The 26,006-nt window shown below is 42.0% G+C and overlaps 2 protein-coding genes across 19 annotated transcripts in view; one reads left to right on the top strand and one right to left on the bottom strand.

Annotated features, from left to right (window-relative positions):
• The window catches only part of LOC120961697 (glutamate-gated chloride channel), a 116,734-nt gene that overhangs the window by 17,825 nt on the left and 72,903 nt on the right, over positions 1-26,006 (bottom strand). For 7 of the 18 annotated variants that reach the window (XM_040385652.2, XM_040385655.2, XM_040385650.2 and 4 more), the window contains exons 4-15: positions 19,566-20,435; positions 18,629-18,643; positions 18,133-18,221; positions 16,774-16,860; positions 15,692-15,756; positions 15,337-15,557; positions 15,179-15,261; positions 14,931-15,071; positions 12,729-12,803; positions 11,264-11,416; positions 6,820-7,034; positions 677-727 (exon numbers count right to left, since the gene is read on the bottom strand). In XM_040385652.2, coding sequence (XP_040241586.2) covers positions 677-727; positions 6,820-7,034; positions 11,264-11,416; positions 12,729-12,803; positions 14,931-15,071; positions 15,179-15,261; positions 15,337-15,557; positions 15,692-15,756; positions 16,774-16,860; positions 18,133-18,221; positions 18,629-18,643; positions 19,566-20,425 — 2,055 coding nt within the window. In that variant the 5' untranslated portion in view covers positions 20,426-20,435. Of the gene's footprint in view, positions 1-676; positions 728-6,819; positions 7,035-9,379; positions 9,533-11,263; positions 11,417-12,728; positions 12,804-14,930; positions 15,072-15,178; positions 15,262-15,336; positions 15,558-15,691; positions 15,757-16,773; positions 16,861-18,132; positions 18,222-18,628; positions 18,644-19,565; positions 20,436-26,006 lie in introns of all 18 variants that reach the window. The other 11 variants (XM_049607589.1, XM_040385672.2, XM_040385663.2 and 8 more) reach the window with 9 other exon arrangements.
• On the top strand, positions 24,739-25,681 carry LOC120961700 (collagenase-like). The gene has a single exon (XM_040385681.2). The coding sequence runs from the start codon at positions 24,795-24,797 to the stop codon at positions 25,599-25,601; it is 807 nt and encodes a 268-aa protein (XP_040241615.2). The 5' UTR covers positions 24,739-24,794; the 3' UTR covers positions 25,602-25,681.

The following is a 26,006-nucleotide window of genomic DNA, read 5'->3' as shown; positions in this document are numbered from 1 at the left end:
GAGCACATTCCCATTTATCGTGGAGTGGAACAAAGCCGCCTAAATCCATTGAAACTCAAACAGTAGCAGCAGAAACAAGACTGTACAGCTGGAATCGAGAAAAGGGAGCACAGGTGGAAGAAGGAGGCCAGACAGATTTGGTCGCTCTATCAGCACCATCAGCAGCATCAGGCAGCAGTAGCAGGACAGCGCTTAGCACACATCAAGAGCACCAAAAAACGTCAGCATTTAGTACAGAGCAGAAGGTTTCGAGCAGCGTGGCTCAGTTGAAGCATGGAGGGGTTTCATAGTAAAAAGCGCCAGCCACTAGGCTGCAATGGAGGGGAGCAGCGAATGCACTCGGGGTTAGCTTTGCTCTTTCATTTGCACTAGCTTATAGTCGTGATAAGAAAGAGAGACAGAGAGCAAAGGGACAGACCCTAAGGAGGCTTAGATAGAAGGGGGAAAAAAGGGAGGAAAGAACTCAAAACTCAAACCAAAACACAAAACAGAATGAAGGATTCAAATGTTGAGCCTGACGGCTCTGGTCAGGCTTTGGCTTTGGATGGATAAACAATGGTGGAGGGTCGGCGGGCGTTTTGGGAGAAGGGAAAGAGGCGATTTTCGAGGGTGGCGGGGGGAGGGGAGAGGGTTTCGGTTAAGTAGATGATTTGGTTGAATAAATAAGATAGCTTACCAGGGGACTAGCGAGAATTATTCCGATCCTGCTTAGGACAGCTGGAAGACGCTGGAAAATGACATTACACAAATTGGTTGATACTAAAAACAATACACAATACAACACGGTACAACACGGTTCGCCGTAACGGGGTCGGTTGTTTTGATGGCGATAGGGGGGGGGGGAGGCAGAGGAGAAGATGGTTTTTGTTTTCCTATTTTTGGGGAGTAAGGAATAAGTTGGCAGGGAAAAGAGCGAAAATAAGAACGGAAAAAACGACATGGGAACGGGGGAGTTATATGGATGAGTGCCGCACAGTTAGCGGCACAAGAGTAGGGAGAAGCAACCAAAGTTTGGTAACGGAACGATAACTTTGTTTCGCTACTGGTTGCAACATGGGGAGAGCGGGGGAGCGGAGGGCTGTTTAACGCGGTCAAATGATAGTGGAAGCAAGCGGAGTTGGTGTTTGTGTGTGTGTGTGCATATTGATTGGCGATTTGTTTCGATCACTCGGGCGATTAACCGTCAATTGTGTGTGTATGTGTGTGTCGCTAATCGAGTGCGGTTTTGGTTGCGTATTTTGGCACGGGTTTTTTTCGGACAAACGCTACTATCGAGACAATTTGGCAGCCGATGGAAGGTATATAAAAGCTGAGGAATGTGTTTTCTTCTTCTTTCTATTCATCTATGTTTGGCTTAGCATTACGGCTAGAGGAAACGAATGCGGTTTCAAAAGTTTCTTATTTCTAGCAGAAAAGGAGGAAGAAAATGTGTGCGTGTGTGTTTGTAAAAGCGTTTTGTTTTATCAATTGCTTGAACTGTAAACTAAAACGGAAACGTTTCTAAAGTGAAGAAAGTCATTGAAGAAAACAAGCACAACATTAAAAAGGCGGATTGAAAGTAAGCTTGGTAACGTGAAAAAGCAGAAATGTTGAAAGTGAAGAAAAAAAAACAACGATTGAGTTGAGGATAGAACTTAAAACATAATGAAGGAATGAAGATATGTGGCTAAGCACACAATACTAGAAATGAAAAAAAGTAAAAACCAAGTAATAGAATTGCTTTTTTATCAATGTAGAACACTTTGATTCATTTCCACTTAAAATGTGTTTCATTATTTGATACTTTTTTTATTTTTGTTTGTTTATTTTTTTAATGCAGCAATTGATTATTTTGACAGTAACGATTTTTTTAATCACTCTCCAACATGTATCGTTACTGCAACAATAAAGATTGGCGCATTAGAATCGATTCCCCAGTCAATCGCGGGTTCAAAGCGCATTAGCGACATCGTGCAACAATAAAACCACGGTTCATGTTTACTCCTATTTGCATGTTCCAACGCAAGTGCCCGTTAAACAATGCATCCACGAGCGTCACGAACGGTGCCAGCTGCACTCCATAATGCATGTGCCTTGCAGTAAGCCGCATATCGTGCAGCATGCATGCACCTTCTGTGCTCCAGGCGAATCGGATCAAAATCACACCCATAAAAGCTTTTCCCTCGGCGGGTCGAAACACGGCGCAACACAAAGAAACAATCAACAGCACAGCTACAAAGGAAACACAAACACAGCACTGGCAACTGGTTCGATTTAGCATATATTTAACGATTTGCTTCAAATATTGTACCGAAAAACGGCGCAGTGGGCGGGAGGAGCTAGCATATTTGTTTGTAGCGTCAAGTTTACTTGCTTTGCCCTGCCAACCGTGGAAACATATTAAACCGCCCAAGGATCGCTGTGTCACCTGTGTTCGGGGTTCGCTTTGATTGGTTTTGTTTGTCATCGGCGGTGGTAGTAAGTTTTTTTTTGTTTATTTGGCAGATGGCACTATCTGTCTTTTGTAGCGTCCATCGATCGTTTGTCCCACCTATTTCACGTAACATTCTTTGCGCCATTGTACGCTGACGCTCACAAACCACAACAAAAGCGTCCGAACAAAAAAGAAAATCCACCTCGAAAAGCTTCATTACACACCTGGCCCTCCAACCCCGTCCCGTCAGAACGGCGAACGGAAAGCAACGCTCCCGGCGAAGGAAATTGATAAGAATGACGCTGAAGTTCTGGTTGCGATTGTGAGTTGGTGCCAAGTTGGTGGTGCCGCATTACATTACACGCGATTCCCTTCGGAGCATTCAGCAGCCCCCCCTGCCCTTTACTCCCTTTACAATGCTGCAATGGGTTTGGTGCAGATTTGTTGCACGATGTCTTCGGTGGTCCAACGTGCACAACGCGGGTACCCTTTGTGTGGATCGATGTGTTTGTGTTTTATTTTGTTCCGTCGTTGCGCTGCCGCTTCATCTTCCTTGCAAGGTGAACCTTCGATGACGAGAAACGTCGTTTATTGGCTTTTTTGGAAGTGGCAAAGGGAAGGGCAAAAAACGACGGTTAATAGTGCCAAAGGCCACGGAGCATTGGCTGATGCTGCTGCTGCTGCTGTTGCTACAATCCGACCAAATCGACCCGCGTCCGTTGGGCAACAAAGGGGCTTATGGCACCCTGTGCGGCTGTGAGCAGCTGACATCAATAAAACATAATAAATATCGATTCAGCCAACCGTGAGTTTGGTGGCGGAGTTAGGTGGGCAAACGGCTGATAGTAGCTGTTGGTAGTAAAAGGTGATAGTAATGCAGCTTTTGCTCTTCTTCGCAAGGTGTGCCAAGCATGTTTGGCACACGATCGTGACATAAAAATGTTTCTGAAGGGTGTTTGGGAAACAAAATGAAAAATAATTTTAAAAAACTGCTCAGACAGTTTGATTTATTGTAAAGTTCTTTGAGAAAAGAAACGACAATTTTATGTTGATCATTATAAAAACGATAATTTTATGTACGACCAATCAAACGTGTAAAGTAAAGAATATTTCATGTTCTTTAAATAAGTTCCAAAATTATAGTTTAATAATATGCTGTTACAATATTCTACCCAATTGAATTAGTGACTTTGTTAATTTAATATCACTTCCTATCACTTCAAGAAAGACGAAGTTATTTAAATATAGACATTTAGGTCACAAAGTTGCAAAGCTAAAAGTTACACCAAAAAAAAAAAAAAAATGGATCCATAAACGAGTTTTATCCGCACTTTTCTCTTCACAACCCAATTAAACTCAAAACCGATTGTGGTTGAGCAAAAACCATGCGGAAATGTGGTCAACGGCCCGGATCATGCACCACACCACAGGCCACGGTGCACTTTTAGTGCAATCCCGGCTTCGAACTGTCACATCACACAGTGCCGTATCGAAAGAGTGAAGATGATGTGCCTTTCTGCTTGAGGTCATTCCACCACCGGAAGGATCGCCGTTCCATGGTGAAAGCGGTACGAGAGCGAAGTGGCTTTTTTTCTTCTTCCTTGCCCTGTCCCTCAAGTTGATATGTGCTGACATGAGCCGGTGCGACATATCTGAAGGTACGCTACGATGCATCGGCATGACGTTTGAAAGGTAAAAGATTAAATTCATGCGAACGGGTTTTCTCGTTAGGTTGTCGATGGCATTTTGCTTGGTGCGGGAAAGATCGACAAGCGAATCGAACGAGAGTTGAAAGATGTAGTGGTAGATATAGTATCGTGCCATCTGTTCAGATTAAGGTAAAGTTGATAAAGCTCCCTTCATGAAGTAATTTTCTGTGGAATGCATTTCCTGGGAGTGATGAATTTTTCAGTAAAGCTTAGCATGTTGTGCGGAGCACATGTTGCATCAAGAATTCATAAATAGGGCTCATGCAAATCGACACAATAATACCCCTCCCGGGGGGAAAAGCATGTTTGTGGTTTGTACACAAAGCAAACGTTTGAAGCCATTGGCATAAATTGTTGTTCGTGTACGCAATATGACTGTCTGCCGGTGATACATATTTAACAGGCAGCGCTGCAGCAAATACCCATACAGGTGACGTTTAATTAATACCCTTCTGGAAGCTTTGAGCAAGTGGTTTTTAATTCCCAATTTCCCCAATAAATTGACTTAATTTTTTCCACCACCCCGATCTGTTTGTGTTTCGAAAACCATATTGCTCTTTGAACTAGATAATGCTAATGTTTGTCAAGCACGAACACAGCACTCCGGGTGTGTCGGTGTGTAATTTTAATTCAACGGTAGTCAGTTGGCATTAAGCTGAACGAAAATTGAATTTAGCTGTCACTGCACGAATGGGAATATAGGTCGGCTTCAAACTCGTCGTTGTAATGAAATGTGTGTGTGTGTGTGTGTGTGTGTGTGTTTATTCATGTATATGGTTGCGACCACGGCCAACCTGCCGAAGCCGGTCGATACGGGATGGATTAATTATTAAAATGGATTTCATTTTTGTAATCATGCGGAAGGAAACTGCTTCGGGCCCGGGAGTGGTGAATTGCTACCGCTTTTCTCGCTTTTTCAGCACCACTTCTCCGTCCCACGACCACTGGGGAAGAGGGAGCGTGAGAGTTCAGTGAACTGTGTGAATTGTGTGTATGCATATGGATCGATATGGTGCTGTGTGTTTGTTTGTGTGAGTGCGAGAATTGTGAAACACCGAACGATACTGCCGGAAAAGGAAATGGGCATTTAATATGCATGGAGCGTTTCGCTGATAGATCGATTGGTTGGAAATGATTCGCTCTCATTGGTAAGGTGAATTTGTTGCGCCGAATCACAGACATCACGGCAAACATTCGTTGCTTTCGCACAGTAGAGAGGGTAGCTAGATGGCGGAGAGTGTGTGAAATAGTTGCACGAAAACGTATCACCGGCAATTGGCCATGTATGCTATACTGCACAACACATAAAATGGTGGTATGAATGTACTTAAACTAACAAAACCGTAGCACAAAGAAACTCATTCATACAGAACTACCAAGCAGTACAGAACGGAGGTGCACGAAAACACAATCGTAAGCGAAAGATACGGAAAGAAATGGCAAGCAGCGAGTCAACCTGTTGCACACGAAACAAGACAACAGAGGTTAGCAGAAGGTAGTGAAGAAGAGTTGTGCAACGAGTAAAGCGTACGAAAGGAAGAAAGATAAAATCGAAACAGCGAGACGGATTAAAAGATTTTGAAGTAATGAATGGAGACGTTAGTGAGATAAAATTTTGGTGAAACTAGTGAACGGTGGCTCATGTGTGAGTAATAGTTTTCATGATTGATTTAGATAAGAAGGTTTACGGTAGGTTTTGTTTTGATTATTCAGTTTGAGAGATTTTTGTCATTGGTTTGGATGCTTATTTTTCATATTCTAGCGCCAATTTGGTTTATTCCATTAAAGTGTTTATCAGTTTTAATTGATTCAAGAAATATATTCAGTTGAAAATACTTGCGCGATGTTGGTTCATCTTATAAATAGGTCAAACACATGACAGGAAAACTAAAGACACTTGAAAACTAATAGGAAATAGATAATTTATATGAAAGAGCCACCAAAAACAAAAATTAAACAAAGAATAAGTAGAAGCAAGAGTCAAAATATGCAAAAGAAAGTACAAAAAAAAGGAAAAATAAAACAAGAAGAGGGATAAGAGCAAAGAATAAGTCAAATAAGAAATGAACAAAACAAACAAAAGCTTAGAAACTGAAATAAAAAAACAAAACAAAATAACGTGTGCAATGCAGTGTTCTTTGACAGGACAGTATCGAATTTGGTATTTTCGACCCATCCGTAAGGGGTACGGATGATAGGTAAAGCAAGCTATCAGGTGAGCGATTGTGCGGAAAAACCAGGAGTAGAGAGGTGGTGGTTGGTGGATTTTCAACCGGAGAGGAGGACAGTGCTTGAAAGGGGTGTAGTGTTTTCTAATCACTAGGGATGCAAGTCGTTTGCGCTCCATTTTGTAATCTGATACTGTTTACGTGTGTTTCGTTTCCGCTATCGGGAAACTGAAAACGCATCGTCACACAGACACAGATATGTTACGTGTGTTTAGCTTTGACATGTACATTTTTTTGCCAAAGCGAAATTTTCGCTTTGGGCAGAATGTTCCGAAGAGCGAGTGGTATTTTGAGGGGGTGAAGGGAAGGATAGTTTTTGTCATCTTCTTCTTCTTGCTGTATGGTAACCCCTTCCCTTTTCTTTTTTGCCCTAACAGGGGGCCATTGTGGAGGGGGAGAGTTTGTTTCATTTACAAGGGGGGTGGGGAGGAAATGTTTTGTGTTTAGTTTGCAACCGGCGGTACATTACCTGAGTAACTGGATTCTCTCCAGGTCTATATACAACGTTGTGCAACGGCCGCTTCCGGCCGACATAGTTGACGCAGACGAACTCCAGCAGCGAGGCGTAGATGAAGCACATGCACACGCCGTCCCACACGTTCATCGCCGTCAGGTTCGACACGACCGGAAGTGTACTGCGGAAACCGTTTGAGGTGGTGAAAAAATTCAACATGGTCGTTACACCTGCATCAGGGGTCAAGGGGCAGTGCCGATGGGGACGCCCGGTCGTTCGTGCCCGCGGGTGGAGGCGCCCGGTCGTTTGTTGCACGGTTGAATAGCCATGCCGCACATACGGCCGGAATAGAACGTGGGGGAAGAAGAGAGGAAGAGAAAGAATATGGTATGAGTGAATGCATTTAAAAGCGAAAAACCTGAAGCGGTCATCGTGTGATGCATTTTTAATGAGCACGTCGCATTTTTAATGAATTCCGCGTCCAGTCCCTCTCGGTCTCTCGGTGTCTCAAGGCAGTGGGGTGTACAGTACCCCGTTTCGCTTCACTGCAGGCGTCCTAATGTCGTGTGCGTGTAGTGACTGCGTGTGTATGTACGTAAGTGTGTGTGTGTGAGAGAGATGGTGTTGGTTTACGTCGTTGTTTGTACAAATAATGTGTGCATAACGGATGAAGCTGGCGCAGCGATCGTGTTTGCAGTACCGTCGCATTGTTTCCAATACGAGCAAACACACAACACACCTTTACACGTACACACACGCACACAGTGGTTTGGGCAGGGTGATATGCATTTATGTTGTAGATTTTGTTTAAGGCCAGCGATAAAAACATGGCACGATGAGATGGCAAGAATGAAGGAGAAAACAACACAAATTATAGCGCAAACCATTAATGCATCACTGCACGGAAATGGCATGAATCATTGCTCGATGCATTACGGTGGAAGTGGTGGTGACTTGGGTGAGGTGAGGAGTGATTTGCGGGAAATGATGCAGTCGATTAAGCACGAGGTGCGTGTTTTTTGCTACCGCTTGCCATATTCTCATCGATAGCGTATGGTTGTTATTAATGTGTGATTAAGCTTTTCGGTGGCAATATTCCGGAGAATGAATAAGCTAAATGTGCAGGAAAGGTTAAAGACGAATGGGCATCTGTAGAGTATAAGCTTTAAGATAAGTTTGTTAATCTATTTGTATGCTTGTTTGTATAATTTTTATTTACTTTCGCTACACAACTTTAAGTGAAGGTTTTTGGAATTTAAAATTTTAATTAAAATTGTAATTTACGTTGCTACTGATGAAGGCGTAATAGATATGCAAAGTGCTGACGACCAAAAATTCTTAATAGGTAATGTATCATATCCAAACGGGAAGATCTAAATTGTTTCTACCACTTAACCACATCCAATTAAAGCAAACACATCGGCACATTTACTACAAAACGATGATGGCCATTTTACTATCGCTCGGTATACATCGTTCCAGTAGCCCAAGCATCCTTGACACAGTTCGTTGCAGCAGAACCCGAACGAAAGCCAAACAACCGGATACGGCTGCACCCTTACCACCGGTTTCTGCATTACACACAGCGGTTTTGATCGGTACAACGTAGTCACTGTATGTTTGACTTTTCCTCGTCGGTGTGCGGGAAATAGCCGATGGTGAAGGTCACCGAACGGCACTCCTAGAATGACTGGTTGTCTGTTAGGTTAGTGCAAGGTTTAATAGGTCAGGGGACGAGGCGTTTGGTGTAAAGGCTATTTTATGCTTTCGGGTATGATCAGCTAAATGAATGAATCACAGAATTAAAGCCAAATGACGTGCTTGAGACTAAACGTTTGGTGTTCAATGAGGTGAGTCAATACTAAAGCGGCATCAGATGTTCTTTACAGTCAATAAAATGTGCAGTACATGTAGGGGTGGGCCAGGTCCATAAAGCTTACGCTACAGTTGTTAGTGATCTTGGAAGAGTAGAATTTATATGATTTTGTTTTAAATGTGCACAATGTCGATTTATATTTTGAAGCCCTGTTATTGATTTAGATGTTTAATTGTATGAAATCCATTTTTGATTTATGGATCTTTCATTATACATCTAAAAATTTACGTTATTATGTTGTATCAATATCTTCAGATAATATGCTGGGTAATATAAGTTGCTTTAAAATACCTGCTCAGTACGCTTTTCGAAGATAATGCCGAAAAAAGAAGAGTCAAAAAATAACTAACCACGCAACGGCGACGATATTCTACGTCCCTTCAGAGTGATGAGTGAAAGCGAACAAAGAGCAACACACCGACAGTGAAACAACACACTCGGACAACACAGAAGTACATATTGTAGGCGGAAAAGGTGCGTAGCGGACAGAAAAAAACAAACAGGGAAAGGTTCACATGATAACAACAACAATAATAGTTTGAAGATGCACACATTTCAACTCCATTCTTCCCCAGCAAACGAGCTAGAGATAGAGATAGAGAAAGACAGAGCGCGTTGCAGCACGTGTGCCAGTGGCTAGAGGTGACGCACAATGGGAGTTTGGGCAGTTTGTGGCAGGTTTGGATGTTGTTCGCTTACCTATCATGACCCGTGCCGGGACCGCATTCCACTCGAGCCAGAACGTGATAAACGATGAGGTCACCAGTATGATGCCCGGTATAAAGACGGTCGTGAAATAGAAGGCTCGATCCCGCGTAAACATAAGATCTACTTTCAGGCAACTGTAATTACCTAGTGGGTTGTTGTTGTTGTTGTTGTTGTTGAGCGCGTGAAACGTTCGCCGGAAGTCGACGTGGTGGCGTTGGGTGTAATGCCCCGAGGATATAGGGCGGGTCGAAAGGTTATGAAACGTATGCCGAGAGTTGAACAATGAAGGAAAGATGTTTGCGTGTTGGTAGTTGTGGGCAAACAAACGGGAATTTAAATGTAAATATTTGAATTTATGAAAAGATTGGACATTTTTCGATTTATGTTTTTGTTGTTGTAAGAAACAAATGAGTTTAACACCCCAGGTTAAACACAATTTAAGCAATTAAATCATCAAGGGGTAATGAGAAGGAATGCAGAAATGGAAGAAGAAGAGAGAGAAAGAGAGAGAGAGAGAGAAAAAGAGAAAGAGAAGAAAATGGGGATGAAAACGAAAGGATTAAGCAATGCATTTGATTAGAATTAATTTTTCATTTTCATGTAGAAATTATTAAAATCCCTCTAAACCAATTGTATTCATTACTCCAATATGTGATAAAAAATAACATAAACTAATATTTAATAATGTTTTGCTTTCGTTGCTCGAGCTGGAAATTGGAAAGGAACTATCAAAAACTAAAACAAACTAATCCGAATCAGTGCCGATACTGTAGCAAACCAGAAAACAATGATAATGGCACACAACACCCACTAGCAGGAGCTGCTATTTAGAATCCTTACCGACCCGGGGCGGAATTATCGACCAAAAGGCAAGCATTCGGGGGGCGGGAGTAAAGGTAACAAACACAACAACCGAAGGCATTTGTACATCTAGCTAGGAGGAACACTCTTACCGTAATCTGAAAGGCGTCACTGAGCAGACCGTTTAATGCATTAATTGGCTGAGTGGTTTATGTTGATCATTGTGTGTGTGTTTTTAATCTAAACACGGCGACAAGAACGCAGGGAGGATAACGAAAAAGGAATATCTGTGCGACAAAGAGTGGCCGAATGGAGACGCCCGGTACTTGGTTTGGTAAAATATGGCGAATAATCATGCAGTACTATGTATTGAGCTTATCGTGTGGGTATGTAGAGAAATGTGTGTGAATTGTTGAGTGTGGAAATGTAACAGGAATGATCATTTAAGAAAATATCGTAAAAAGAGTGTCTCATTTCATGGCAAACAGTTTCCCAGTAGCGCAATTAAAAATAGGAAACATTGCATGATTGATGGTTACATTAGCAGGTAACGGAAACACTGAAATTCGAAATCGATTCATGCAGTTTGATGAATGCAAGTAGTTACAAGCGTGTTTGCTGCTCACGCACACAGCCCCGCAAACGTCAATGATTGAGATGAATGTGTCGATAAAAAGGGCTGGCATTCTCAACTGTTTGCACTTGTTCGCTATCGATGAGTGGAGTAGTTGAGCGTGTGTGTTGCGCTCGCTACCAGCCACCAACAGGGCCACTGTTCCAGGGCTTGAAGCAGTGAGGGGGTTGCTCGTCCGGGAGGGATTGTTTGCTTGTTAGCAAACTAGTTTAGTGTATTTGTCAGGCCTATCGATCCGTTCAGTTCGGGATGGAATTGTGCGTCCGGTTGGTGTGTTCATGTGCGTCTCGGTGGGCTTCGGTGGGCAGCAGGCCAGACCGACCGGCTGGCACCGTTTGTGGCGCTGCCACTGGTACGAGAGCATGATTCACATCTGTATGTGTATGTTTGTGTGCGTAAATGTTTTTGTTTTGTTGCTTCTCTGTCGCTTGATCATTTACCTATCATCGAGCGTGCCGGGACGGCGTTCCATTCCAGCCAGAACGTGATGAACGATGACGTCACCAGTATGATGCCCGGTATAAAGACGGTCGTGAAATAGAACGCTCGATCTCTCGTAAATATTAAATCCACCTTCAGACAACTGTAATTTCCTACGCACACTCACACAAATTATACACAAACATACGGCCATAGATAGGCATTGGAGGTATTGGGTAAAAGGGAACAGGGAAAAAGAGAGAGAGAGAGAGAGAAAAAGAAACAGAGAGAAGGTTTCATACGGTCAACGAGTTTGGCTTTTTGCGGTTCACTACGGCTGTATTGTAAGGTTAACATTGATGAAATATTTTTTTATAGCAATACGCAATTGTTTTGCAAACGTTATTTTCGCTTTGATTTCGCACTACCGGGATTGAGTACTAGAGAGAGAGAGAGAGAGGAAAGTACAACTAACAGCACATAAACGAGCGGAATGTAAAGTGAGCCATTGGGAATCGGTAAGACAATCGGGACATACAAGATGAAGCTGTCTATAACAGAGGGAAAACGCTTTTTGTAACGAACAGCAACACGCATCCAAGTAAATGAACAAAATGTGTAACAAAAGACAAATTACTTTGGAACTGTGAAAATCACAAATTATAACATGTTTTACTCAACAACCACTACTTAAACTGAAAAGAAAACAGCAAGCTTAAACTATATTATCGGATTAAATTGTTGTGTACAGGTGCATACTACTAAGAAAGGAATAAAAATATAACATAAAAGGCATTAATTTTCATGCTTCTATTTTTTTTACATCCATTGACGACTGACAGAAAATTGACTGACCGAGAATATGATGGAAGGAGCTTACACGTGCCATTTGATTGATAGTATTGAATATATTCTAAAAACTGTTTTCAAAATCATTTCAAATTTGGAATGCCACACTAATTAGCGTCATCAACAACTTCTGTGAGCTGGTTTTTATCTTTAAATGCCAAAGATATGACAAAAGAGATAATTAAAATCTATACCTACGCAACGAAGCAAGTTAGGGATACCATTTTTGAAAAACTTGTTTGAAATTCATGATCGTTGAAGCTAACCATCCATAGTCGATCCGAAAAGTGCTACAAGATTACTTAAAAAAACCAAGTGCAGTAGGTGCAACGATTCCAAATCCAGGCTAGTTTCCAAACGAGAGTGATTAAAACGAAGCTCGATAGAGATAGATAGAGTAAAAAACAAAAACGATAGTTCAACACAAACCCACTAAACCAACAAAAAAAGCCTAAAAGAGACGGTGTAAACACTCGAAACCAAAATGCTACGGCTAGCGAAGCGAAGAGACGCCAAAAACATAAACGGCAGGAGTGTAGTTTGCTTTCTGGTTCTGGGGAGCGAGGGGAAGGGGTTTCGGCAAACAAACAGGGAAGGGTGGAAGGAAAAGAAATAGTTTTGAATGCTTGTATGTACCTTGCTCCTCAAATCGTCTCTGACATAAATTACAAAGAAACTCTTCGTCTTCTACCGACAACGTTTGTCCTTCGGCTGATGAAGAAAATGTTTTGCACGTGCATTATGTCATTGTGGGTTGTTTGCTTGATAATTTGATTACGTTGTTCATATACTGAGAGGAGAGGAGGTGGGAGGCATCGGGAAATGCATCGGGACTGTGGTGGTGAAGGTTTTGGGGACGGGTAACAAGAGTTTATTTGCTGTTTTTTGTGTTTTCAGCATGCGTAACGCATTTTATCTTCGGTCGTGTTTTTGAGGAGAGGAAGAAAGGACTGAATTATGAAATTTTCTTAAACAAATAAACCAATGAACAGAGTAAGAAAAACGTTATATACTTTTAAATTTAATTCTTAACGTAATGTTTTATGTTCAATGTACCACCGTACTTCGTGAGCAGAAGCAGAAGTAAGTAAAAAAAAATGTGTGCAAAAAAGGTTAAAGTGCAGATTGTAAAAAAAAGTTAAAATGATAGGACGAAACAATTCCATCTAAGAATGTCCCAAACTAATAAAAACCAACTTTATTTTAGCAAACTAAAAAATCCAATCATATCCCTTTACGTAAAAAAAAAACTATTTCAATGTAACAGGTATAACATGTTGCAAACGAAACTTGGCAAACACAAAATTAGCCAACCTATTCAGTAATCATGATTTTTCAGTGACACTACCAACTCTGAACCAAACAAAAATGTGTATGTCCAATGGTCCAAGTTTTTTCTTCATAATTAATGCAAGCAAATTGCAATTCCCTAGATGCCTTCCGGTGCATAAAGTCTGCCCACACAATGTTTCAATTTCCTGTTGACCTTGCGTTTGTCACTTACACAGCACAGGAACAACTCTGCTTAATCACATTCATTAATTAATGAAGAGGACTGCCCGTACAGTGGGGTGGATAATTTAATCGCTCGAAAGAGGGTAAACGAGAGAAAGCAAAAAAAAAATATAACTATGATAATGTCGTCGTGAGTCTCTATCTTACTGGCCAACAAAAGAGGGCCAAAGAAAATAACGAAGCCCATAAGACACAAAAAACACAGATAAATGAATGCGCTGCTTTTCTTCGCTTTACCAATGCGTGGCTGGTTTCATCGAGCGCTCTTGTATAGCCGTCGGGAGTTTGGTGAGCGTAGACGATTGGGAGTAGCAAGAGGCCAAACGGGACATTTGATTTACATCGCTCTTGCGGGGACCGTGGGAGTTGCACACTGTTTTAATTGTGACTGGAATAGAAATGGCACGCGTCCGTCACGCGACGAACGGGGCTGCAATAATTTGCAATTTTCGCCCGATTACTCTAATGGGCGCACTAATGGGCGCAGGCGTGTTATCCTAAGGTCAACGAGTTGCTAATGCAAGCGTGGGCACTGGCGATCTTAAGACATCTGAAGGATGCTTACGCGTAAGCTCCTTCCAGCGGCTGGGCCACCCGCAGGTGGCCGCAGTAGGATGGTACATGCCAACTCATAACCGGAAAAGCAAGTCGAACGAAACGAGTTATTACCACACAAATTTAAGGCAATTGAAATGAATAGGAACTTGGAACTTGGAAGAAGAAAAATTACAACGCAAAATGTAGGAATAATATGAACTCATAATTGAATCAATTGGAAAAAAAACTGTGCAATTTTCAACAGGAATGAAGGATATAGGATAATAATGTAACATTTTTTTTAATTGTCTTATGCTAACAGAACGAAATAGTTTTGCATTTTTACACAATGTTGTAATTATTATAATTTACATAATTCGATACAACACACTATTAAACCCCGGATAGGTAAATTAAGAAAATGCAAAACGAAAATATTGCAAGTGCTTAATAGGACAATATTTCTTATAAATCAAAACAATATGCAATAAAGTTCCATTTCAAAACCACAATCATTATCAGCAAACGCTTACAGCTCCAAAGAAAAGAAACGGAACCGGCGGAGAGGAAGAACGAACGAAATAATGATCACAAAACAAGACTTAACAAAAAACCGGTCGTAAAACACTGGAGCTAAATGTCCAGCATTGTTATGGTTGGTTTTTTTTTCCATCTCCCTTCCCATTTCTCTGCCCCACACTGCAGAGCAGAATAGAGTTCCAGTTCTTTGCGGCGCGGTACCGAGCGGCCTACGGCCCGCGGCGCAAAGCAAGTCCATTCACTTACCTCTCCAGCTGGCTTTGATGGGGCAGGCAATGGTTTGGTTCTGTATCAAGTACGCATTTAGGGTCGTGAGCGAAGGGCTCTTGCGGAGAGTGTCCTCGTCGTTCTTCCAGACGTACGTTATTGCCGATTGTTCGTACGATACTGTGGAAAGCGAGAAAAGGCGATGGAATAAAGCAGAAGAGAGGTTGTAGACTACTACTGAAAGACGTTAAATAAATAAAGCATCGGCAAGATCGGTCTCTACTTACTGCTTTCTAAAGCAAACGAACACAGCGGATCGTCGAAGGGAAATATGTTCAACCGGCCCTGGCATGACAGTATCAGATGCCGCCTGCAAATTGAATTGGAAAATTCCATTAAATCCCGTTTTCTGTTGGAAACCGCCACGAACGGAGCACGCCCGTACCTCATTAAATAATTAATCGTCCCGTTGCGGTATATCCGCAGCGCGAAGTGCATCGGTATGATCGGATCCTTAAAGTCGCCGTGCATGATGAAGTACGTATCCGGTAACCAAATGTCTTCGTGGTGGTGTATCGCGTTGAGATACTCGTACTGGGACTGGTTGGCGTACCGGAGCCGCGGATCGAACCACTGCTGCTGCAGCAGAAACTCGACCTCGTATTTCTGTGCGGTGATTGGAGAGGGACGATGGAGAGAGAGAGAAAAAAAAATAGAACAAGGATGGAAAACAGACACGATGAGCAGGAATTTGTGCTTGATGCAACAATGAACAATTCACGCCCAAGTATCACACCTACCAAACTAGATTCGTCGGGTGACGCTAAGCTTAATAGTAAAACGCTAACGTTCACAGTCAATGTACCTGCAACGAGACGAAGCATAAGGGGATGTACAATGCATTTGGTGTGTAGGACAACGGTGTTTTCGTGTGACTATGACATGACGCGGTCAACGAATCGGTCATGTTTTCGGGACTTCAAAAACAAATCAAACAAGTTCACTGCTGCCTCGTCCGCGTGCAATCAGCATGAACATTGCACAGGTTCTACTGCTATGTTGCGGCATAAAGTACAAAACAATGCACGAAATTAAAATCAAACGATCGTCACAAGAAAATACTTCATATAAATTAGACACTTGACATGTTGAACGTAAAAGTGTATCTAAAAAAAAGGAAAAATTGTGCAACATAACTCGTTCAGAAAAAAGTGCATCATGTATGGAAAACATGTTTTAATCGTTTGAGTAAAAAATTGAGAATAAAATTTAAAAAAATCGTTAAATGATTGGTTGTAGTTTTGGATCTCAAATACCAATTTAATCCGTAAAAAAACTAAGAAAAACTCAGTTAGAACAATTGAATAGTCGCAATGTGCTGAAATACAAATTTTGCAACGAGTGCCATTTAATGCATTAAATTATGTTCTATGTGATGAAGCTTATGTTTCATGCGTGAATAGGAGAACTAAAGAGAAAGCAAATAGGAACAATAGAAAACAAAGAAAAATATATAGCAACACAGCAATACACCACACTGATACACCAATGAAGCACATTCAGTAGGGAAGGGGAGCTTCTCGGTACACCTAGTTACACCGGTAATACGGAAACGCTATCATACATACGCGCCAAACGATGAGATAGAAACAAATAAAAACCAAACCAAGGCTTACATTGAAATCAAACCATAAGGGGATGCGCATCAGGAAGAAAAAAAACACTAAAATAAAACACACACACACACATAGAAAATGGAAAAAAAACCGAAACGGGTGACGGAAGGCAATATAATGGAACAAAGAGAGCAAGAGAGGTAGGTAGTAGCGGACGTAAAACTGGTAGCAGACAAAATTAAGGGCACAAGGGAAAGCAAACGGACCACGATTCTGGGGTCGTCCTGGAACACGCATATCCGGTATGTGTTTAGCCATTTCCGGCGTGTGCATGCCACAGCAAAAATCCGCATCTGCAAAGAGGAAGAGAGATAAGAAGAAGAAGCAAAAACAACACGACACTAGCCTTGGAATGTTCGGGGGAGGTTGTTGGGGGGACTGTAGTGGCCTGAGAGTGAATTTAAGATAAGTGTGGAGGGGTTGAGGGGTGGGAGAGTTGATCTTCTGTCGACTGTTTGTTCCCTTTCCACCAGGACACGGTGGACATGTGTGCGTGTTGTAAGTGAGTCTATGTGGTTGTTTTTTTGTGAAAGATCTTTCAAAGGATTGTTTCACATATTCCGTTTATTGTAGTCTGTTTTGTACTCTTGGCAGCTTTAAGTATTGCTTCGCGTATACGTGTAGACAGACAGAGAAAGAAAGAGGGAGAAAGTGTGAGATTGGAAGACATAATTAGTTGGAAGACGATTATTCGGTGCTTCCGATAGTGTGTGTTCGATCGTTCGATTCCAGTTTTTTTCCGGAAAAGCTTTGAACATTGTCACCGTCCTCGGTGTGAGATTGTAGATGTGGCGAAACGGCTGAACAGTGGTTGGAAAAAATTGTTTTGCTGCAAAACTACTAGGAGTTTAATGAAGAGAAGCGCTTTAGAGGGGAAACATTGCATTAGGAGGAGAAACGATGCATTATGACATTGCAGTGGAGTGTGCAAACGGAACATGAGTTTCAGGTAAGCCGGCGTGAAGAAAACGGAAGATAACAAGCTTACGAAAGCGAAGATTTCAGTGGAAAAATAGTGACTGATGTTTCTACTCAGAGCATTGCTTTCACTAATCACTATTTTTTCCTTCTGCTGAAAGTCATGCCAGTGCTAAATGTAAACAGAAGTAATGTTATTGGGAAAAAATGAAAAAAGACTAAACATTTGCTAATGTTATGATGGAATGATACAACAGAAACCCACTGATTAATAATAAAGCAAAATAATTGATTACGAAACATAGAGTACATTGTGTAAGAATAACGTTTCTGATAAGAATGATGACATTTAAAGAGACGTGAACAAATGGCGGAGAGATACTGGACAATCTAAAATGTCTAAAAAAAAACTAAAACAAAAGAAATGTCATTAAAATTAGTTCGGGATGATTGTTTCAGAAAACTACTGCTCAATTCAAAGAAAAACTATTCAAAAACATTACTTGATGAAATAAACAACAAAAATGGATAGGTCAAAAGTAACTACTGCCTATTAAAATACACATGGCATGAGATAAAAGTTCGCCATGGGTTGAAGAGTAAAATGAAAGGAAAAATAAATAAACAGCTCAAAACCTTCCACTTACCGTCCACTGGTGGTAGCAAACGCTTATCGTAACGGGAGTTTTTTAACAGATGATCTAAAATTTCCTTATCCGACTTTCCTTCCGCGAATCTGGGGCGAAGAGAAAAATGGTTGCATTAGTTTGTCTGCCGCTTTGCCACGTTTCGTGCGTTTCTATGTATCCTATAAATTTATCTAACAGTTCACAGAAAACACATGCAAAACGAAAAAACGATCAGAAATGATAGAGAAAAGAGCACACATGATGGTCACAGGAGAACCAACTTTCATTCGTTCGCGGTCACGGTAGACTGCTTGCTCTGTTGTGGGACATTTAAGTAATTGTCCTTGTGTACGTAAAAGTGTGACAACCTTTAACAGTTATGGTGTGTACTAGGGTAGATAAATCGTTGCGTAATGGAATCATTGCATAATGGTTTTGGGCTGTAATGTTAGAGAAAAACAAGGAACGGGCCTGTTTGCATGTGGATGGTTAGTCTAGACTGTATGGTATTTACCGAACTCTTCCTCTTCTGCTAGGTTAAGACACAATGGGGGAGTTGACCGGGTGGGGGGAGAAATAGAATGTGATGCGTTAGAACACGGTGGTTGAGCATTGTTTAACAGTATTGCCTACAGTAATGTTATATGTTATATTTCTTGCGCGTTTGCAAACTGGCGAGCCTAGCGTACTCTAGAAGTATCGTTGTTTTTGGAATATAGCGGAGCTGCATGGGAGAGCGCGAAAATGATGTTTTTTTTTTAAAAGAAATTTGGCAACTACTTTGGACTCTCAAAGTGTATAGTTCGTGGAGCTTTAGTAAATGAGCATCAATTTTTGTTGGCAATGAAAGCTGGCATAGAGATAGTACATATAGCTTTACAGGTTATATCCAAATCAAGACGCGGTATGAATGATGATTGAACAACACGAGGCACGAATAAAAACAATATAATTTTTTTTAAATAATATTTACAGGGGGTTGCTTTACCGGGTTATAACCTTTTTTAAGGTTCATTCATTCGAGAAAAACATTATTTTGAAGAGATTATCCTGGTCACGGCACCACAAAATACAGATTCTATGATTCATTTGAACTTGATTTTTTGGATAAGTGTGTGAAGTGGTTGCCTAAAGCATTGTTTAATATACAGAGAGGATTGCATCTTATCTTAATTAAACTTCCAATATATTAAACTTTAAGATTAATTATTAATTAATTAATTAAACTTTCATTTTAAGGATAAGATAAGGGCCTTAAGATATGCAGCGCATTTGTCTTTGATAAAGAAACCCCCTGTAAAACAACGACATAGACTAAAGTTTAAGGACGTATGAGCATAGAAAACGGGCAATGAACGATAGATGAACGGGATGAACAGATGAGCATCAAGATGCGGACAGCTGTTGCAGCTAAGCAAAGAGGGTCCTGGCCAGCGCCGAACAGTACTTACATGGGGTGCGCTGTGTCTGAGGCAACTGTTGGTATCGTTAGATAACATAACGCTAGTAGTACACTAGAGGCTGCGTATAAACAAAGTGAATGTCTTACAAGATGGTGGCTACTGGCGGGCCTGCTGGTCGTAGGCGACGCCGCTACGTCCCGCTGCACGCTCGGCGCGTAGAATTGCGTTGGTTGGCGGTGTGCTCGATGCCCGAGCGGGACTGGCGGCCCATCGCTACGGCAGGGTTCGGCATCGTGCCGCCGAACGGTGCTGCTGCTAGTGCTGCTGCCGTGCGCGGGCCTGCTGGACGGTGTGACGGTGTGCGCCATTGGACGCGCAGCACTTCTGGACGTCGTCTTCGTCGTCGCCCTCGTCGTCGGGATGGCAGGAACGGATGGCGGGGTGGCATGTTGGGGAGCGGCTACATGGCGGCTGATGAAGCGGGACAGCTTTTCGAGCACGATCGTCGAGTAACCGTCGAACACGGCCGTTGGCGCACGCAGCAGGTTGAAGGACGAATGCCACCGGGAGCTGGTGACGGCGATGGGCTCGGTGGGGGAGGTACGCCGTTTCGTAACCGGGGCCGCCACGGTCCCTTCCGGCGTTGGTTCCGTGCGCAGGTTCCACCGGGTCGGGCTGGTGGAGCTACTGTCCGTTGTTGTCGCCCAGGGCGGTTGATTTGGTGCTGGTGAGTGGTTCGTGATGGTAGTGGTGGTGCTGTCGCTGGTACAGCTGCGGTCGGTTGCGGTTGTGGCCTGCGGTTGATGGCTGTCCAGCAGCTGCAGTGGCTCGGTTGACCAACTTCGCTGGTTGCGGTCCGATCGTACTGGTCGATACTGTAGATGCGCACTTTCGCACGAGTAACCCATATTATGACATCTGCAGCAGTACGTGTTATGGCCGTTGACGACGAACGGGGCATGAAAAAGAGAGAAAAAGAAAACAAAAAGAAAAGCTCAGTGAAGGTCTCAAAAACATTAAATATTCACACACAAATCGTCAAAAAATACCCGCAAAGCTCCACCTAAGTCTGTTCCTACAGGGCGCCGCATACTTGTTTCGGGGAGGGTTAACAATTTGCAACCGAGAAGCAAAGGAATCGATATCATTAATTCCAAATTAATGCCGATTCGATTACACTCGCTAGCGGCGAACGATTCGCACAATTACGGTCGGATTTTGTAATGCCATTCGTTTGCTCCGTCTGCGGTGAGTACGGCCCTGCGAATAAGGCGCAGACGTACAAGTGGAGCAATGAGTTAAAATGATGTTCATTACCGATTATAATACCCCTTGGAAACAACCCAAGCACGATAATCTTTCCGCAAAGGGGGGAAAAACGAGATGAAACATTAAGAAGAAATGTAAATCTTCCATACTTTTTCAACGATGCTTGGTACTACAGCACTGAATTGGAATGAAATATTTAACTGTGTTCTTAACTATGTTTCGTCTCCACAACGGTAGCGATCGATCGATATCGCCTTCTTACACTTTCCCTTGTGTCTGCAATGAAAAAAAGTGCCAACGCTGCGATTTCAACGAGTGGAAGTTGTTGTTTAGAAGCCAAAACCGTGCATCATAGCCATTTACTGACGACCGTTTGAACGATTCACCGGTTTGTCTTTCGCCGCTGTGCGCGCTTCATGATCGATCAGAGTGGGTGGTTGTTGCTCCCGGTTGGTGCTGTTTGATCGAAGAAACAATAAAATTTTCCCTATTTGTTGATTGTTTGTGTAGTAAGATGTCTTTGCATGTGCCGAGCACTTGTCTATCGTGCTAAGCGGGAAAAGTGATTCAAACACATTCTCGAGTAGCATCTACTCTCAAGAGCACCCTAACACTTGCTTCTAGTTTAAGCGATTACAGCGATAATATCTTTAATTTGTTGCTTTAAAGCACAACCAATGACTCCTGCGCTCTCTCGCTCCTTTTCTCATTACTGTGACTCGCCCGTACCGATGGTCGCTCAGATTTTACTTTTCTAATCTGATCATTTTCTTCATCGATGATGCCCCTTGCGGCACATTCATCAGAAGCCAGGAGGGTATCAGGAGGCACAGAACAGCCCAGAACAGTAATTACACTGTAATTACAATTTTTATGACGATCATAGGCTCTTATGATGCCTCGCTTGGGTAATCGGCCGGAAGCATCCGCAACGAGTCGGTGAAATGACAAGCACCAGAAGACCAATTCGACGCTGGCACTGGTTTAATCGAAAACAGACACACAATGAGACACACAGTGACGCAAAAAACCAGTCGACAAAAATTGAGCTGTCTTTTACACATACACACACTTTACTCATGCCCAAACCAAACCACACTGAAAGAGCGAGCGTGGGCGAGGGATATGGGACAATTTCGATCTAATTAATTTTATCGTCCAGGCGATCCGATCCGGCAAATCGGTGTCGGATGTCAGACGTCGTGCCGGTGCCGGGGCTCGGGGACCAAAGATTTATGATGAAGATTGTCGGACTGCACCACAGGTCCCGGGATTTTTTTGCCGGCCCGTGCTGGACGCTTGCCCGCCCAAGATTGATCTGCATGATAGTGTGCCGATCGAGAGTGGCCGCCGACGTTCGTCCTCCCGCGATAGAAACAGCCATTTGTCAGTGAAGTCAGAGCGTATGATGCAGACGAGGACGAGCGGCACGAGTGAATCGTTTGTAAATTTCAGAAAATTAAACGATACGCATAGTTCGTGCAAAGTTCGCACCGTCATCGTGCAGGGGAGTGTGTTAGGTGGCGACGAAGGATAGGAGCTGAAATTACAGACGCCGCCAGCAAATACAGATCCATTAATCAAACGATTAATTTGTAATATGCTCCTGTGAAGATGTGCCGGCCACATTGCAGCCACACACGGCTAGTTTCTGCCGGACAGTTCTCTCTCCGTGTGTGTGTATTCATAGTGGTGTTAGCGTAATGAAATTAGTGGTAAAATTAATTATCGCCTAGACCGATACCGAACCAGGACACGCAGGGGTATTGGGGGCTTTGGGCGAACTTATTTTGGAAAGTGCAATTTTCGAGCGCATGGCAAAATATTGTTTAGCATAATCGAAAGCCACACGTTGATTATGCTGCAGTTTGAATATAGAATGGCCATTTGTTTTAAAACCAGTCAAATATGCACACCTGGGCGTGCCCTTTCTCCCTGTCGGCAAGGTGTTGAAATGAAAACGACCTTCTACCCGCACACAAACCCGTGGTATTTACCGCTTAGCATGTGATTTATTTACTCAAGCTGCCTTAAAAAATGGGAGCAATTGAGGGCACTACGAAAATAATGAATTCATAACCCGATCTCTAATTTTATGAATTATCTCGCTCCCCTGCGCTGAACGGAGTTATCGATGCACCACGTACCCAGTGATAGCGTTCTGTATAATTTGCACACCGTTTCCACTGTTATCAAATACCAACGATCAACAAAACTGGCAAATATGTGATGATGTTATTCAATTATAATTATATCATTACCATATTGCAATGGATGAATAATGCACGGTTCGCGGGGTGCAGCAAATCGTCACCGTCAAGTGCCGTGTATTCGGTGCTTGAAGGGTAGATGTGCAAATTGTGCCTGGCGCTGACGTGGTTTGACGTGGTACAGAACGTGTCTGAGCTATGCACAAACGTGTAATGCTGCTCTGAAGGTGACAGTAGTAAGACGCGTCTGCGGTCTGTGTTTGAATTTTCGTCTTACACGTTTGACACTGATTACACTTGACGCTGCATGGTGGTAAGGGAGAGAGTTTCAAGAGGGTTGTCGATGGACCTTTTAAAGGTGGTGGTAGATGTGTCTTATGTTTGGGAGTAAATTCAATTATTAAATTTCAATAGTAACAGAGTTAATTAACATTCATAATCGATACATCTTGTTATGCTGTGTTTTCATAAAATTAAGGAAGCGTGGAAGGTAAAACTGGATTTTTTTTATAAATACGTATTATTGAACTACCACCAGTAAAGCTGAGAATTTGCAAAATATATAATGGCACAAAATAAAAATAAATAATAAAAATAATTAAAAAAACATCATAAAACCTCTTTCTATGATTTTAATAACTTTTTGTAAACATTGTGAATTTCCAAAGTTGTGTTTCCACTGCGGTTCCGTTATCGAATAAAATTAGTTTTGCCAAAATGTATGAAAATGTACCTGCAAGTAATGTCACTTGAAATTGATGTTTTAACAGTGACGTCAGACAAGCAAACAGTCGATTAGATAGCAGCGTATCAGCACGGTGGCTCTGTTATGAAACTGTGTTATCAAATACCATTCAAGATAAAAACATAATAATCATTGTATATACAAAGCCGTGAAGGTAGATTGTATTTAACGAAACACGAAGTTCATTCGTTAAGTTGCTCTCTCGGCTTGTATATAAATATAAGTGGATTGGTATGAATAGATCCACTTCACATTTTACAAAGCCGCACACCAAACCCAAAGAGAGAGAAAAGGAGAGAGAAAGATAAAGAGAGAGATAGAGTGAGAGAGTTGAAGTGAGATACAGAAAGAGAAAGAGAGAGAGAGAGAGAGAGAGAGAGAGAGAGAGAAGTGTAGGGTTTTACTGCATTTTTCTTATTTTTTACAAATTAATCATCGATTGCAATCAAACCTTTTAACATGATTCTACTCGTTCCAGCAGTTTAACTAATCAAACTTGATCTACAGCTGGTTTCGTGATACAATCGTCAACTCGCACTACTTGGCAACAACTGCGTAATAGTTTCAAACTTCCCGCACGTAGGACTGACCAATCAGTCTCAGATAGCCAACCAACTAAGGGAACATTATATTGCTTGAAATGGTTCAAATCAATAGTGAAATATTGCAAGCATTTAGCGGATGTTTGTAATCTCATAATGAAATCCGTCAATCGAATAGGAAGAGGAATGCTTCATTGTTCGTGCTATCTTGCTATCAAATGATTGAATAATCACATTTATACCCCGGTACAAATCTGATTTACAACTTTATTTATTCTCTGCGTAAATTTGGGAAGCATGTGCGGGTTGATAGGTTTACAGCTTATAGTAAAGCCTATAGTTATTTATAGGTTTACAGTTTTTGCACTGTAATGTGTCAGATCTTGATAAGGTTAACGGATGGATAGTTGGCAAATGGCTTATCGTAATTCAACTCTAATATAAACCACCGAATAACATTGTCCACCCATAAGTCGAGCTTAAGACACTGTGTTGGAAGTACAGCTTCATAATGAAAATTTCCGCGGCAGTAGTCCTGTGCAGTGTGGTTGTTGCGGCCATTATTGGAAGAGTTATTGCTAGTGATGTCGAACAATTGGTAGAGGATAGTTCTGCCAATCCCAGAGCACCGGTCGGAAACAGACTTGCTACCGATGGATACCTACCGTTTTCGGGACAGTTTCCGTACTATGCATATTTAGAAGTTTCAATAGTAAATTTCTCTCCAATCGTGTGTTCAGGAGGACTGATTACTCCAAATTACATTCTGGCAGTAGCTAACGGTTGCTTAAAAGTCAGTGATTCACAAATTATACGTTACGGCACTGCAGCATTGGCCTACAGAAACTATCCTTGGGAGCAGCGCATTAACTTCTCGGCGAGCGCAATCCGTCTTCATCCGACTGAAAATATTGCATTAACTCGTTTGGATTACCCGGTCACCCTAAACAAATATGTGCAGCCAATTCGGTTACCAAAACTGTCTGATTCGCGTTCTTATGTAAATATGGAGGGTACTACCGTCGGTTCGTATAGATATTTGCGCAATCGGGTGATGTCCAATGCACAGTGTACCGAAGAACAACCTAACTTCAACGCCACGGATGTGCATATATGTACGGATCGTTACATAGGAGGCGCGTTTTGCGGAGCTGGACTTGGATCTCCATTGACGATTGAAGATGGAAATGGTGTGATTATGGTTGGACTGGCGACTCGAATTTATTATTGCGAGTATAATTATCCTACTGGTTATGCTCGCATCTCATCATTCCGCGACTGGATTCAAAGTAACTCAGATTACTATTTTGACTACTAGAAATGCGCTTTAAGCAGTTCAAATTGTGCGAGTTTTAAAAGGAATAAATTTTGTAAAGAAAAAACAATATTGGGGCCCTTCTCGATTCTAGTCCGTTTTTTGTATGGAGTTTGACAGTTGGAAGCTGAAATCATGTAAACACTCCATACAAAACCACACACAAAACTAGCCTGCGATTTTCAGTCTAGATTATTCTAGCCTCAAAGCTAGAATTAGATTCGAGTACCTGCCCGAAAAATGGCAAATTAGGTGGTGTTTACATTTATCCCAAGGTGCATTAAAGAGATCTGGTGATGGAATATAGAATCAAAGTGTATGTAGTCCAGGTGGTCTCATAGAATGTTTTTTAAAACCAAATTGGAATATCACTTTTTGGCAGGATGGGTGAAAATTTTTGTTCAAACA

The sequence above is a fragment of the Anopheles coluzzii genome, chromosome 2 (genome assembly GCF_943734685.1).
Source record: "Anopheles coluzzii chromosome 2, AcolN3, whole genome shotgun sequence".
In the NCBI taxonomy this organism is placed as follows: domain Eukaryota; kingdom Metazoa; phylum Arthropoda; class Insecta; order Diptera; family Culicidae; genus Anopheles; species Anopheles coluzzii.
This window is presented reverse-complemented; position numbering and strand designations above follow the sequence as displayed.